We start from the raw sequence: 15804 nt of genomic DNA on the forward strand, positions 1-15804 counted from the left end.
ACAAATTCCTGCAAATATATTACTATTAAGTCTATTTTGCCTATGTCTCAATTCTTGTCTTTTTGCTATAATTATTTCAGCAAGTTTTTGTCTATATTCGTCATTCTCGCTATTCATTGTATTTTTAAATATCGAATGTATTTATATTCTATTTTAGATATATTATCTATTAATTGATCTAATTTATCGTTATCAGTTTTTGTGATATTGAGTTTTTTATATTCCGGATATAATTTGTTTAATTTTCTTCTTATTTTTCTTAACTCTCTACTAGTATGTTCTTACCATGTTTCTTATTATCCATAGCTCTGATACCATTTTTCGTTATCCATGTTTCTTATGATACCAAATGACATAATAAACACCATTCAAATTACTATTCTACTTGTTTTAGCTTCCATTGTTATTCCCAAAAAATATAGCTATTGCGAAGCAATGCTCTCATACAAGTTTGTTGGGAAAACACAGACTAACACAAAAAAATATATGGTCAAAATAATGAAAATAAAATGAAAAAATTATGACACCAAAACTTTTACGTGAAAACCCTTCTAAATAAGGAAAAACCACAGGCCAAAAGAAGCAATTGATGTCACGATAGTAAGAAATTTTATACTGTATAGTCACGAGTATAATACTCAAAGTGACTACTATACAGTCAAAAGAAATAACACTCTTTTAATTTACCACCGTACTAAAAATATAGCTCGCACTCTATTTTTATTCACATACTATTTTCTATTTTTCTTGTATAGTCTATGAAAATCTCACGTTGTTTTCAAAATGTTTTTTTCTCTTTATCTTGGTGTGTTCTACAAATGAACAAGAATGCTCTATTTATAGGAAGAAAAAACCTTGCCTATGTCATTGATTACATAGACAAATGTAGCAAATTTCAACAAAAAATTGTAAATCTTACACCAACTCTATCACTATTTTCAACTTTTGCATTAATTTCCTTTTCTCTATTTGCTGTCTCAATTTTTCTTTAATTTATCTATAATGAATATGGATCCTACATAATGAACTTTACCTCACATGTTATCTGTTGAGAAGTCATACCTATGGGCTATGAGGTTTACTATATAGTAGTCTGGTCTTCAGGTAGGGATGGACCTAGGTGGATCCTGGGGTACTCGAACCCTCTCGTAAAAAAATTACACGGTATATATAACATCAAATTCTGATTTTATGCGTATATATATTAAAATGAACCCCCGAGAAACAAAGTATAGACTTGACTTAGTATATAAGTGGTTCAACAAATGTCCCTAGGCCACTGGTTTGAATCTCATGGACAACATTTTTTCCCCTCTTTTTCATACTTTGGAATATGAAACTTTTGGGCTTAGACTTTCTTCTTCTTTTTCATTACTTTTTCCTTTTGTTCCATTTCTTCTTTTTAATTCGTTTTGTTTAAATTTTATAGACACATTATTTTTATTTTTATTTTTTATTCTTTTTATATCTATTATTCATTTTGTTTCACCGTCACTCTTTTTTCATATACTAACTTGAATAACTCTTTTAAAAAATGATGAATTATATTTAACTTGAAATTGAGATAGAAATATAATTTATTTTTAAAAAAAAGAAGATAAACTAGATGTAATTGAATGAAGAAACTTAAATATCGTCAACATCTTTTTAAAAATATTATTTTATAGAATTCATGAAATTTCTTTTATTTTTAATTCTATTTTAGAGAGATGTAAACTAAGCATATTTGAATTACTCGTTATTTTTCTTTTTTAAAAATTATGACTAACCTAGTAAATTGAACTATATGAACTAAAAAAATTGACGATGCTATTTATTTATCTTCTGAATATGCATTATATTATTAGTAACTCTATTCTTACACACTTTTAGAGAATCTTGACGATTTTCATAGTAATATGTGATTGAATGGATGCTAATTTAAAAAATTAAAAAATAAAGTATAACATTACAAAATAAAAGTATAAAAAACATAAGAAATTTTAAGAATGCTCGATGGAGCATGATAAAAGTAGAAAGAAATGTTTAATACAGTATGATAAAGTAAGTTAAATTTAGCATGATAAGGTAAATATCTTTCTTCCTCGTCTTGCTCCCTTTTTCATCATTTAATTTTCACGTGTTTTAGGAATTAACTTATGTAATACAGTCGATCCACTAAAATTCTTATGAATGTATCTTTGTCCTCGATATCTTTGATTAGTTTAGTCTTTACTTTTATGAACCAATGAAATATCTATGGTTCTTGTACAAGAAGCATGCCGAGGGGCTACTACGCACTTGCATTACCACCTGAACTTCTTCTTTATACTTCGAACCCTTTAAACAAAAATTCTGGATCCACCACTATCTCCAGTTAAGCTATATTCTACCATTATTGTGCCACTCTAAATTAGTAACATACTTCCATCCAGCAAACATACTAATAAAATTTATTTTTTATTTTAGTGTCAAGTAAGATAATCAAGCTCACCTTTTCTTCAAGGATTTTAATTAATTTGTTTTCAACTATATTCTGATAAAGTTTACAAGCTACTTCTAATAATAGAAAACGCCCACTTTTGGAAAAACAAAAACAAAAACACACAGCGCCAAACAATTATGATTTAGTCAACGGAAAAAAAAACTCCATCATGGGAAGAAGACGAAAAATCTAGAATATAATTAATGTCTATTTTATATGTGATAATGGGAGAAAAATAATAAATAATAATTTTATCTATTATAAAAAACAAAAAAAAAATTGACTTAATATTATTAAAGACCTTCATGCATATTAAAAAATAATACCTTTTCATAAACTTTTTTTTGAAAAAATGGTTGTTTTTGGGAAAAAGATCTAAAATATATTCGAATTTTGATCGAAATTATTGTAACAATATCGAACTTTGAAAATGACTTTTTACCCCTGCACTATTTAATACTCCCTCCGTTTAAAAAGAATGACCTCCTTTCCTTTTTAGTCTGTTTAAAAAAGAATGACCTCTTTCCTTTTTTGGTAACATTTTAATTTAGCTTTCCACGTAGCATGTTTAAAGCCACAAGATTGAAGGGCAATTTAGTACATTTGACATAAATTTAATTTAGGAACACAAGATTGAAAAGTCTTATTTATTTTCTAAAACTTTGTGCCAAGCAAACCAGGTCACTCTTTGTGAAACGGAGGGAGTAGTGTATTTTAAAGGTATATATGTATCCACGTGGACATCATAAATATTGCATCATTATAAATAATAACGTGTCCACGTGGACACATATATTCCTTTAAATTACACTATTAAATAGTGCATGAATAAAATGTCCTCCATAAAATTTGATATCGCAACATCAATTTCGATCAAAGTTGAAATATTTTTGAGAATTTTTTTTTTCTTTTGAAAAAAAATAAAAGAGTTGTAATTAATTACAAATAAATAAATTGATGCCCTGTATGGGTGACACGTATAGGACAACTGTGGAGAATTCGGAAGAGTGGAAGAATGAGTCACCGAAATGAATGTGAACAAAATCCCCATTTCCATTTTTTTTTTCATAAAGAAGATTATAGGAGGTAATTCAGTTCATCAATTTTTAGTAGGTATGTATGATGTTATTTTCCTTGCTCGTGTATTTTAGTCTTTACATGGAAGTGATCATGCCAATTCAAATTAAAGGGATTAAATGATGCCTTGAACTTGAGTTGAGTTAATTTTAGACCATTTTAAATATCCTTAAAATAAAAAGAACAAGACTCATTTCAAACCATGTATAATAAAAAGAATATGGGTCTTTGTGAAAATCCATCAATTCATTATCTTTGAAGAACATAAGCTTTGTGTATAGGCACAAATGTAATACTACGATGATCATTTAGGTGTGAGTCAAAATCACTCCATATAGTCATGAGTTGGTTAATAAGTCCGTTACTTTATTAATTGAGTTTATTTTGACTTTCTTAAATCTCATTTTAAAATTGGGTTGATATCATTAGAACAAAAATAATTTTAGTTTTTAGCGGCAATAAATATGTGCATTAACAAATAGTACTAAAGTATTTAGCGGTATTAGTTAGTGGGACATCAAATTCAATGTCACTATTGGTTTTAGCGTCAGACTGTTAAAATATAATGTCATTACTAATTGCATCTTTAAAAAAATTATATTGACTCCTGGGTGTACTCATAGGGGCGATGTTAGGGTCTGCGTTATGGGTTAGGCCTAACCAATAGCTTTAATTCAAATCAAATTTTGTATTTGGCCTAAGAAATTTATTTAATATGTATAAATTATTTAATTCAGATACCAATAACGAAAAAAGAAGTAAAATTTGCAACTTTCGCATATTTTGAGCTTCGGAGATGTCAAATACATCAGAAATGAACTTGTGAATAAAACATATGAATTATTATTTTTACAAGTCTCAGAAAATTTAGGTGATATTGGAATGTGATTGTTTTTCAGTTGTGCAGAGTAGAAAAACATGGCTTCGAGACAAGAAGATAAGAAAGAAAGAGCTGAAGCAGCTGCACGGAAAGTAGCCGATGAACTTCAAGATTTAAATAAGGGTACGAATGAGAAAGGTAGCATGATGCACGAAGAAACTCCATTTGATCAAGGGCATGATCAGAGAAGTAGTGGAGTAATCGGAAATATATTTAAGTCTGTTAAAGAGACTATCACTGGGAAGGCTCATGACACATCCGAGACGACATTAAGAGAAAGTGAGGATGTCGCAGCCCACAAGATTCATGGAGCTTCCGAGACTACGGATCAAAAAGCTAGTGAGGCTGGACAAAAAATGGGAGAGGATTCTGCTGCAGAAAAGGAAAAACAAGCCGAAAATTCCACAGTGGAAAAAAAAGCAACTGAATACAAAGACTATGCAAAGGATTCGCTAATAGGACAGTCGACTAAACTTAGAAATAAAGGTGAGGAGACGAAAGAAGCTACCATGAAAAAAACCAATGGCTTGAAGGATTATGGTGCAGAAAAGGCAGGAGAGTACAAGGATTCAGTAGTTGATCATAAAGCAAAGCAAATGGAACACACAATGATGGAGAAAGCAGACTATATAGCAGAGAAGGCTGAAGAGGGGAAGGATACTACCTTTGGTAAGATCTCTGAGCTAAAAGATTCAGCTGCTGATGCTGCAAGAAGAGCTGTTGGTTTCTTCACAGGGACAAAAGAAGATGCCGCTGATGCAGCACTGAGAAATGAGGAACCAAAGGTGAGATCTTAGTGGTTTCTGCTTCGTGGTTTATTCTCCGTTAGCTTTCATGTTAGTTCTAAACTCTTTTAGAATTTGAATTTGGAACCGCACCGCTTAAGTGATGACAAAGTACTCCCACGTCTATGATGTAGTTTGACTTGGCATGGAGCTTAAGAATAAAAAGGAAAACTTTTAAAACTTGTAGTCCAAAATAAATTATAGAAATTTGTGTGACTGTAAATCATTTTATTAATGATAAAATAGATATTTTATAGTTAAATTGTTACTTAATATAGAAATGTGTCATTTTTTTTGGACTGACTAAAAAAGAAAGTAAGTCACATAAATTGAGACAGAGAAAGTAGTTTATATGCACCGTATAACACACGTGAGACTTGGAAATGATGGAGCTCCTTATATTTCCAAATCTGTAGTTGATAATGCACAAGTCTCCTTGCTTTCTATGTGCATCGACCATTTGCGTTGCTGCAGAGGGGGGAATATGTTTTCATCTCTAGAAATTTGAAGAAAATAATGCAGTATGACCAGCTTTAGTACATGAAACAATCTCTCTACTGTGCAGGAACTATATGAAGAAACAGAGGACAATGCAAGGAAAATGATGCAAGAACTTAAGCTCAACGAAGAAGGAGTCCAGGATGAGGCTCGACAGAGGGCTGAGGCAGATAGAGAAACAGCAGCTGCTAGGTGACACTATTTTCCTTATGTTTGGTTAATATTAATGTTTATGCAACGATATAATGACATTGGGTGTTAAACCGAGTTTTGGATTTTTATGTATATGCACCTATGGTTTGAGCCACAACAATAATGGATTTAGCTGGACTTGTTGAATCCCCGCCAGCTCTAATCATTTCTGTTGAAATCATACTACTAAGTCACTATTTTGTTTCGGATGTTGAACAGGGGAAGCGCAGCAAAAAAGAATATCTATAGTGCAATGGGGAATCTAACAGGTTCCATCAAGGAGAAGTTAACAATGCCAAGTGACATAGTAGAGGAGACGCGTGCAGCACGTGAGCTGGGTGGACCGAAGAGGGGTATGAGGACGGATGTTGATGAGAGGAGTCCTGTTGCTCGATCAGGTTTCGTTTTCACAACAGCAAAGGATGACACAAGTTCATAGACAAAGATTTTAGCTTGCAGAATGTAATTAATGTCGACTTGTTCGTTTATCTCTTGTACTTGGAACAATAACAATAAAGACTTACCGTACGGCTATGAAGCATAAACGTGATATTTTCAGGTAAAGATCTTACAAAGCTTAACCTTTTATGTATATGTACTGATTCCTAAATAGTGAGTCTTTATTAAGTATATTCTCTTATTTAAAGGAAAAGAAGTGAAGTGATGGTTTTGAAGAAATTCTATCTTTTTCAAAGTAATTAAGTGAGGGTATAATAGGTAAAAAAAAATGTCCTTTGTTGATTCGTCAAAATGAATAAATAATTAGAGATAACTAAAAAAAGAAATGTGAACAAGTAATAAGGGATAGAGGGAGTAAATAGAATAGATTGGTGGGAAAGTTAAGGTCTTGGAGGCTGGTTTCACAGTTAATTGTATTAGGCTTTATTGAGGGTTAAGTACAATGGTCATATAATTTACTGGATTTGGATGTTTCTTATATTATCACATTATAAGTTATGTTTTGGTAAATTGAGATATTTAATTAAATATTAAGTGTATTGTATTGTATGAATTTCATTAAAGTTATATTATTTGGAGGAATTAAGACTTACTCTAGGATTGAAATTTTAAGAAATAGGAGATTTGACATATTAATTGACCTCAAGATTTGGAAATTGATTACAAATTTGAGTAGGTTATTGAGTTAAGGTTAGATATATAGTAATATGGGTGTCTACAAACTCATTTTCTTAAATATATACTAGGTAAATTATCCGTGCTTCGCACGGGATTGAACTATTTTATTAAGCTTACATACGATCTTTCGATAATATTCATATTTTTGATACATACACTACATTGTCAAGAATAATTTATGTTAAGGCAAAGCGATCCTTCGAAATCTTAAATGCTATATTTTTTAATTTTTATTTTTGTTATAGAAAAATTATGAGTCATACAGAGATTTTAAGTGTAAAAGAGAAGTCTAAGAAAATCTCCATGGAAATAGTTGATCAGAAATAATGAAATTTGCTAAATTCAAAAAAGTTATAAAGAACAACATCAGACGTTAAGGAAGAGACCAAAAATCCTCGAAGAACAACACTCCCAAGTAAAGTGGAACATCACGTCCATACAAGAACAAAATTAACTAAACTCAAATGGAAGATCCTTCAGCTCCTTTTTTAAGAACCTCCATCAATTTGTTTTTGTTATAGTATGATGTATCATGTATATGTTAAAAATGACCCTAAAGTTGTTAGTATCATAAAAAAAAATTCCTCATTGCCTCAGAGTAGTCATTATTATTGCTTAGGTTTCACATCACCGGCCCCAACTTATTTAGTCTGAATGAAACTGTACACAACTGGATATTCTAAACCAAAATTTTGACACATAACATATTAAAATCTCACAGCATAATTTTGTGAGCACTTGAACTCACAAATAATAATAAAGACAACCTTACTTTCCTAGCAATCAAGAAGAAAAAGACATATTGCTTAACATATTTTTCAAAAAGATAGTCTATCGGGCTGTATCGAAGTTTACAGTTCACAAATTTAATTGAAATAATCCAAAAGAAAGGGTTCTTACTTCTTTATTAAAAAAACAAAAAAGTTTATCAAAATAAAGAGTTATCAGTACAGTAAAAATGATCTTTAACTACAATTAATTGCTTAATTGTCGCTAAATATGTATTTTCAAAGGCAATTGGTACTCTCTATAAATGTCCCTAAACTTTATAGCAACATTGAATCTAATGACAATTAATTAATGTCGGTAAAGGCTCTAGCACTCTTCGTTAATGTGCATATTATTGCCGATAAAAAATATTTTTGTTATAGTGTATTCTGGACATTTGTTTGTTTCAAGAAAACTTGATCTCTTATTATGCCCAAAAACAAGAGACGAAGAAATATGACAAATTACTTAACTTGCGACAAAAGAAGTGGACTAATTGTGCCTATACTAGTGTTCTAGGAAAGAGTGCAATGACATACAAATTGTTTGTACCTAAGAAAAAACAATCAAGATAATATATTAACTGTGGTAAGCAAGAGAGCAATTTGTTTGGTTCTTTAAACAAATTTCATCATTGGTTCTGTATTAGTTATCACATATTTGTTGTTGTGTGCTATCAAATATAGAACAATCCACAAGAAACTTTCCCAAATAATATATGAAAAAACCTACAGAAAGGGACAAAAGAGAAGATAAATTTTCAATCATCTTCACTCGAATTTTTAACAAAGTTCATAAAAAGTCACCAAAATAGAAAATAGAAATTGCAATAGATACATGAATCACTATGACTTACAGTAAAAGATTAAGCTTCATGAAATATGAGAAAGACAACTTTGAGGAATAAAACACACTTCATAAGAAGTTTAATTAATGTATTTGAATTCGACTCCCCTATAGCAAAAAAAACCCAAAAATAATAGTGACAGAAATAAAAGTTTTGTTTACTAAATAACCAAATGTAATGAATTCAACCATTTCAACAACGTTATGAGTTGTGGAATGAGAGGTGCAAGAGTAGTAATGTCGCATTGCAATTAAAATTAATATTTTGTTTATACGAAGAAAACTGTAGAAAGGGACAAAAGAGAAGATCAATTTTGAATCATCTTTACTGAAATTTTTAACAGAGTTAAAAAAAGTCACCAAAATAAAAAAGAAAAGAAATTGTCATAATTACATGAATCACTAATCTCCATGAAATAGGAGGATGAAAACTTTGAGGAATGAAACAAACTTCATAAGAAACTTAATTAATGTATTTGAATTCGACTACCCTACAGCGAAAAAACACCTACAAATAATTGTGGCAGGAAATCCCTCTATTTATAGACAACAAAGGATAGTGTGAACAAATGTTTATTGTGCCTTATCAGAAATGTCAAAACTCTTTAAGAAAAGTTACAACCCTTCGGAAAGGTCACAACCTTTCATAAAAGTCACAATTTTTCATAAAAGTCGCAACTCTTCATAAAAGTCACAACTTTTCATAAAAGTTACAACTTTTGATATAAAAGTCGCAACTCTTACTAAAATTCACAACTTTTCATGAAAAGGGAAGGCAAGTATTGGAAATAAATAAACTAAAAGGGAATTCTGGTTTGTGGTTGCGCCACGTAGGCGGGCCTAAAGTTCTCTTTTTTATATATATATGATTGAATTCTTGATAGATTGAAAATGTTTGGAGGCATTGAGGAAAAAAGAAGCATTGGAGAATTAGCTTGTTTGACTTCGTTCTTCGGTGGAGGCAAGTTATAATTTATTCTATGTGATATAAAAACTCTCAATAGTGATTGATAGTCATTGAGTAATTCTGTGAGTTTTTTTATGTACTTAATTAATTGTTGCGGTTTGGAGGATTCATGTGTTGTTGTGGTCGTAATCCCAAGACCGCGAAATTTATAATCTTAAACTTGTTCTATTAAAGTGATGCCTTGAATGAAGAAGGCTTAATGAAATATTGTTAAGTAACTGGAAAGAGATGATAAAAAAATGACGAATTAACTATATTATTGGATTGGATGCCATGAGCCGACATGATATATTTCGATCGGATGCCATAAGCCAGCACGATATTATATTATTGGATGTCATGTTCCGACATGATATTATTGGATCTGGTGTCACGTTTCGGCACTGTAACATTAAAGGAAAACATATTAAATTTAACTTAATGTACTCAATCTCAAAGAACCCATATCTCTTAAGAGCATGGCGTGGAGACATAAGTGCTCATGTGTGTTCTTGATATTGTGACTGATTACGTACTTGCTTCATTACTGTTATAATTTGTTCATGTTGTTTGTTGTTTGTCATATGCTAATTACTATAGTTGGTTTCATGTTTTCCTTTTGTGGAGTGCAATGAGTGTACCAGCGACTTCGACTTACCCTCAACTCTAGCTAGTCTCCAGTACATCATCAGGTTCTAGGGCGAGCTATTCATTCTAGCTCGTGTTGGATTCTCTCGGTCGTGGCATGATGTCCTTAGTTTTTTTAGCACAAACTACTTTATTTATTTATTTTGGTGTTGATACTCTTAGACTTAGTACTTGAGGTTTAGATGTCCTTGATGTGATGACTTTCAAGCTTTGGGAAATGATATTTAATGAACTTTAGTTGATTTGTGTTTCTTACATTAATAAGATTTGAGCTTCCACATTATGGTTGTTTCATAAATTGAATAATTAATATAAGTTGTGGTTTGTTTCATTGGTTTGCCCACCTAGAAAGTTAAGTGTGGGTGCCACTCATGACTCGTTTTGGGTCATGACATAAACTTTTGTCCTTCTTGACATGAGTGAGATTCTGCATCTTAAAATACGGCTCATCAATCAGTGCACCCAAAATTTTGAAACACATTTGAATCGAAGAAGAGACCGCACATGTAACCTACTGAGGATGCCCACAAGTATTTCCTCTTCAACGTGAACATCCATAGCCTAGATAGACAAGAAAGCTCTATCACACACCAGGTTTTTAAAGTATTGAAATATTATATAATTTCAACCATTTCTTAGTTTATTTTATCTACTATTACAAAAAAAATTAAGTATTAAAAATTAGAAAATTTTAATTAGAGAAAAAATTCAAGGCCTTTTTCAGTTGAAACAAGAGAGAAACTAACAAGACACGCACTTAAAGAATTTTTAACTATCCAGTGAAGGCATAAAACTGGTATAAGGATCATAAATTTTTCATCTATCATTTTTTGTAATGTGACTTTAACATTTTTGTGGTTGAAACAAATAAATTTTGGAAGTGATACAACCTTGTTCAATTAAAATTTACCAGTAAGGGTGTGTTTGGCATGAAAAAATTTACAAGTAGGGACGATTAATTATGGAATTTGGTATAGAACTGTGGAGAATGGAGCTCTTATTGGCTATTCATGTCACACCCGGAGCCTACACCCTGGGCGGGACTAAAACTCGAGAACCATTGTTGGCCCCAAGCGAATTCTTGACCTAACTTACTACTCAGCGGAAGACTTTACTCAACATTTAAGACAACTCAAGAGATAAATTCATGAAATAAATTTAGACTGTATAAAGAAACATTCACTAGCCAAAATGGCAACTCAAGTCTCAACATCAATACTGGAAATGGAAAAGACTCGTGAACTAACAATAACTAACTGTCTATGAAGCCTCTAATAACTAAGATGGACATCGGGACAAAACCCACGACATCCTCATAAACTACAATGAATAAGCGATAAAAGGGATCCTCCGAAAGCAAGAAGGCTCACCAACAACTCTGAAAAACTCAACTGGATCAACAAAGCACTGGATGTTGATCCTGGTTACCTGTATCTGCATCATAAAAGATGTAGGCCAAATGACATCAATACATTGAATGTATGAGCATGCGAGGGGAATTCTAAACAAGACATAAGCTTGAAAGGGAATTGAAAGAACTTACCTGGTCTCAACTCAACTCATTTCAGTATAAAGCAGTAATATAAATGTAATATAAAGAAAATCTTTTAAAATATGTGGTTAAAAACTCTGTGTATTGAAAACAACAATAACTCAGTTTGTATATGGAAATACAAATAAATCTGTGTATATAAGAATACAAAATATCTCCGTGGGAGTTTCTCTAACCGACAACCATCACTATGAGCTATGTGATGAAACATCGTCTTGCCTCACACTGTTAGGGCCGTCCTATACCTTGTCGGGGGTATAGAACCTAACTACTAAGTGGATCCACTAGTCTATGCTAAAAAGCACTAATAAATCATCTAAAAAGTATGACCCTTTTCTACTCATGTTGCTACACGATTTATAGAGACCTTGAATTATCTGAACTCAATTTCTCCCCAAATCGGTGCTCAATACTACTCCCAAAATGTAACTAGATCATATGTTTAAAAACATAACTCTTTCTGTGGTTTGAGATAATTACTCAAAAACTAGCTCAATGTATCTCTTTGAAATCGGTGTTTCCTCTCTTTCTTAAATGTGAAAACATTTACTCTTTGAGAATACTTAGTTCCCATATACTCTTTTGAAGAAAATGAACTTCACTTTTTACTCTTACTCAACTCAAAGCTCAAGTCTTAAAACAAGTTTAAAGCATTTGTGAAAAAATTCTTGAAAAGACTCTAAGAACTCTCTAGACTTTGCTCTTAACTTTAGTTGAATTTCAATTTATGGACTCAAGGTTATGATTCATGTTTATGGATGATTTCTAGATGTTTAGAAGTCTTTCAGTGTAGTTAGAATCGATAGGAAGTGTTAGTACACATTACAAGGACTTAGACGTGCTAAACGATGAAAAATGGGTAGGGGCGGTGTCCCTGGCACACTGCTGGCGTGGGGCGCCATCCCCTAAGTTCAGAGACTAGATTCTGGCGCACTGCTTGCGTGCCGCCCCAGCCTCTGTGGCGCATCTGGGGCGCGTCGTGCCAGCCCCTCCCCAGGCATCCCCAATGAATTTTTCAACTCATTTTCTGATCTTAATTCGATTAAATTCGATTCTTTTTCTCAATTTCTCTTTATATTTAGATACCCAAAACATGTACACAAGAATCTATTAAAAAAACTCTAATAATTGACACAATTATCTTAAGAAACTCATCAATCTCACCCCGACTCAAGAATGAAAGCAAATTCAAGAACAGACATCAAGAACATCAAACTTTCAACTTTTTAGGATGAATTCACGCTGAAATAAAAATGTTTGGCATGTGGGTGAACGAAACCAACGCTATGTGAACACACACACCTCTTAGGGATCAACCCTTGGAAAAATTCACAACGAAACCTTCAAGAACTTGACGAAATCTTGACCTTTTCTCCTCCTTTCTCCTTTTGAGTTCTTTTCTCTAAAACCCTAGCGTGAATACCCCTAATTAATTAACAAAGACAAAATAACTTAATTGAGTGAGGAAAACACTGAAATATCCCTCTTAAATCTGGGTTACTTTCCTTAAACGGACAACCCAACTTCAAGCAGACATATCTCCCTCATACGAGCTCGAAAATTAGCAAACTAAGTGGTGTTGGAAAGAGGATTCCAAGACCTTATATTTGATATCTTATAACCCACCTAACTCAATAGGTACGGAAAGTTAAGGTCGTTTGAAGTTGACCCAAAACTCATACTTAACATAACTTCGTCAAATTTCAGATTTTCATTCTTTCCAATAATGGTTCTTTCTAATTCTAGCTCTTTCAAATAGCGGGGTGTTACAATTCAGATAGTGATTGGGGTGGATGTTTGGGTGATTACAAAAAAGCACCTCTAGTTACTTTTTTCATTTGATTCATGCATTTTTTCTTGGAGCACAGAGAAGCAAGATATTGTAGCTTAATCTTCAGCAGAAGCTGAGTATGTGGCTACTACAAATCAAGCAATTTGGTTAAGAAAGATCTTACTGGAATTAAATATGTTGCCAAAAGAACCAACAGTGATTTATGTGGACAATAAATCAGTTGTAACACCCCATGTTCTAGAAAACCAAACATGTAGAATTCCAGAAGTTGCAGGTGCCACCAACGGACCGTAGGTTGACCCACGAACAGTAGGTGGGGTGCATGGTTGGCCACCTACAGCCCCTCCCCAGAAAACCCAGAAATTCCAGCTAAGTCTGGACCTATGCCAGGACCTACGGACCGTAGGTCAGACCACGGTCTGTGGTCCAGGTATGCTATAAATCAAGCAATTTGGTTAAGAAAGATCTTATTGGAATTGAATCTGTTGCCAAAAGAACCAACAGTGATCTATGTGGAAAATAAATCAGCTCTAACAGCCCATGTTCTAGAAAACAAAAATTCAGAATTCCAGAAGTTGCAGGTGCCACCAACGGTGCCACCTACGAGCTGTAGATGGGGTCCATGCTTGGCCACCTGTAGCCCCGCCCTAGAAAACCCAAAAAAACCAGCTAAGTCTGGACCTACGCCAGGACCTATGGACCGTAGGTCAGACCACGGTCCGTGGTCCAGGTCCGTGGTTCAGACCCCTCAGAAGCTATCCCCTGAAGCCGAACGAAGGTTGACCAGGACGAAATGTAGGTCCATTTATGGTCCGTCGGTTGGCCTCGACAACTTTTAAGTCAGGGTCATTTTGGTCTTTTTCCTATGCATTGGACACCTAAACTACGTAGTTTAACCCCTAAACTATGTCGTTTCGGTCAATCTTAGCTTAGTAACTTAATTAGAACTTACCCAAACCAATTTATTCTCCCAAAAATCGATCAAACCAAGGAAAAGGAGAAGAAACAGACGATTAAACCCTCTCCAAGAACGCAACAAGTTTCCCTCAGTTCGAGCCCTAAAATCAAAAGATTTCTTCGTGGAATTCATCAATTGGTATGTGGGATTTCACTGGTGGATTCCTTCCATCCACTAGGTTTCTAGAATTCAGTCAGATTCTTGATTCCCTTTATTATGCTTAGACTTAGGGTTTCTAGAACTTCAGATTATTGCAGTAAATTAGCTATTAGATTAATCCAAATCAGAATATTACGTTTTCGTAACTATGTTGCTTAATTCTTGCATGAAATTCAAAACCCTAGTTGTGTAGATTCATTTAGTTCATGAATTACACTTGCTAGGTCAGTTTATACAGATATAAATGCATTAGTTTACAAATGTTTCATTATCAGTACTTAATGTTGCATTTTCAGTTAGCATGTCGGAATCTCGAGCTATCCAATTTATTTCAGTTATATTGTATTTTATACATTCTAGTTGGGAGTAGACTTAATATCGAGTGGGGTCAGTCACCCTCATAGTCCCAGAACTACGTGCCCCCGTAGTTTAAGTCCCCTCTGTGGGCATCATATTTAGTGATCACTCCAGTCATGCATTTATACCCCTGGCAAGGTATATTGAATCCTCTCGATGGGGAGTATACATCGAACTCCACGTTTAGCTCACGTGGTTTTATGTCAATTATTAGTAGCTCCCACAATCAGATTCTAGTGCATTGACCAAGTTACCAGTTATATCTTAGTATTCAATTTCAGCATGTTATGCATTTGGTCATTGCATTCAGTTAAGTTCATGTTTAGTATGTTCAATATATTCATCATGTTTATCTTATATCATTGCTCAGCATGCTTTATTTCAGTTATGTATATGTTGTTCAGCTTTATCCTATCATGCATGCTCAGTACCTTTCAAGTACTGATGCATACTCTGCACTACATATTCTTATGATGTAGGTTCAGGTCCTCAGCATTCAGATCACGCATAGATCGATTCCCGATCTCCGGTTCAGCAGTATCAGTTGTGAGTCCTCATTCTTCGAGAATGATATTCATCTTTTCTTTCATTTTCAGTCATTTTAGTTTCAGTTTTGTTAAAGTTAACTTAGGGAATGTCCCAACATCTCTAGTCAGTTGGAGGCTTATTTCAGACGTAGTTAGATTCAGTTTTTCTTGGAGTTTGATCTTTTAGTTGTTATCAAACTCATAGTTTATATATTCAG

General features: G+C 33.1%; 1 protein-coding gene across 1 annotated transcript; it reads left to right on the forward strand.

The window, feature by feature from the left end:
• Positions 1-4291: 4291 nt before the first annotated feature.
• On the forward strand, positions 4292-6465 carry LOC102599575 (embryonic protein DC-8-like). The gene is made up of 3 exons (XM_006365233.2): positions 4292-5206; positions 5772-5896; positions 6116-6465. Exons 1-3 carry the CDS (start codon positions 4460-4462, stop codon positions 6333-6335), a joined length of 1092 nt encoding a protein of 363 aa, XP_006365295.1. The 5' UTR covers positions 4292-4459; the 3' UTR covers positions 6336-6465.
• Positions 6466-15804: the final 9339 nt, after the last annotated feature.

The sequence above is a fragment of the Solanum tuberosum genome, unplaced genomic scaffold (genome assembly GCF_000226075.1).
Source record: "Solanum tuberosum cultivar DM 1-3 516 R44 unplaced genomic scaffold, SolTub_3.0 scf00498, whole genome shotgun sequence".
NCBI classification, from domain to species: Eukaryota; Viridiplantae; Streptophyta; class Magnoliopsida; order Solanales; family Solanaceae; genus Solanum; species Solanum tuberosum.

Bases quoted from the DNA above. Each gene is read 5' to 3' on its own strand.
- LOC102599575 (XM_006365233.2), top strand. From the start codon at position 4,460: ATGGCTTCGAGACAAGAAGATAAGAAAGAAAGAGCTGAAGCAGCTGCA. The intron at 5,207-5,771 runs GTGAGATCTTAG...TCTACTGTGCAG, and splicing joins TGAGAAATGAGGAACCAAAG to GAACTATATGAAGAAACAGA. The intron at 5,897-6,115 runs GTGACACTATTT...GATGTTGAACAG, and splicing joins AGAGAAACAGCAGCTGCTAG to GGGAAGCGCAGCAAAAAAGA.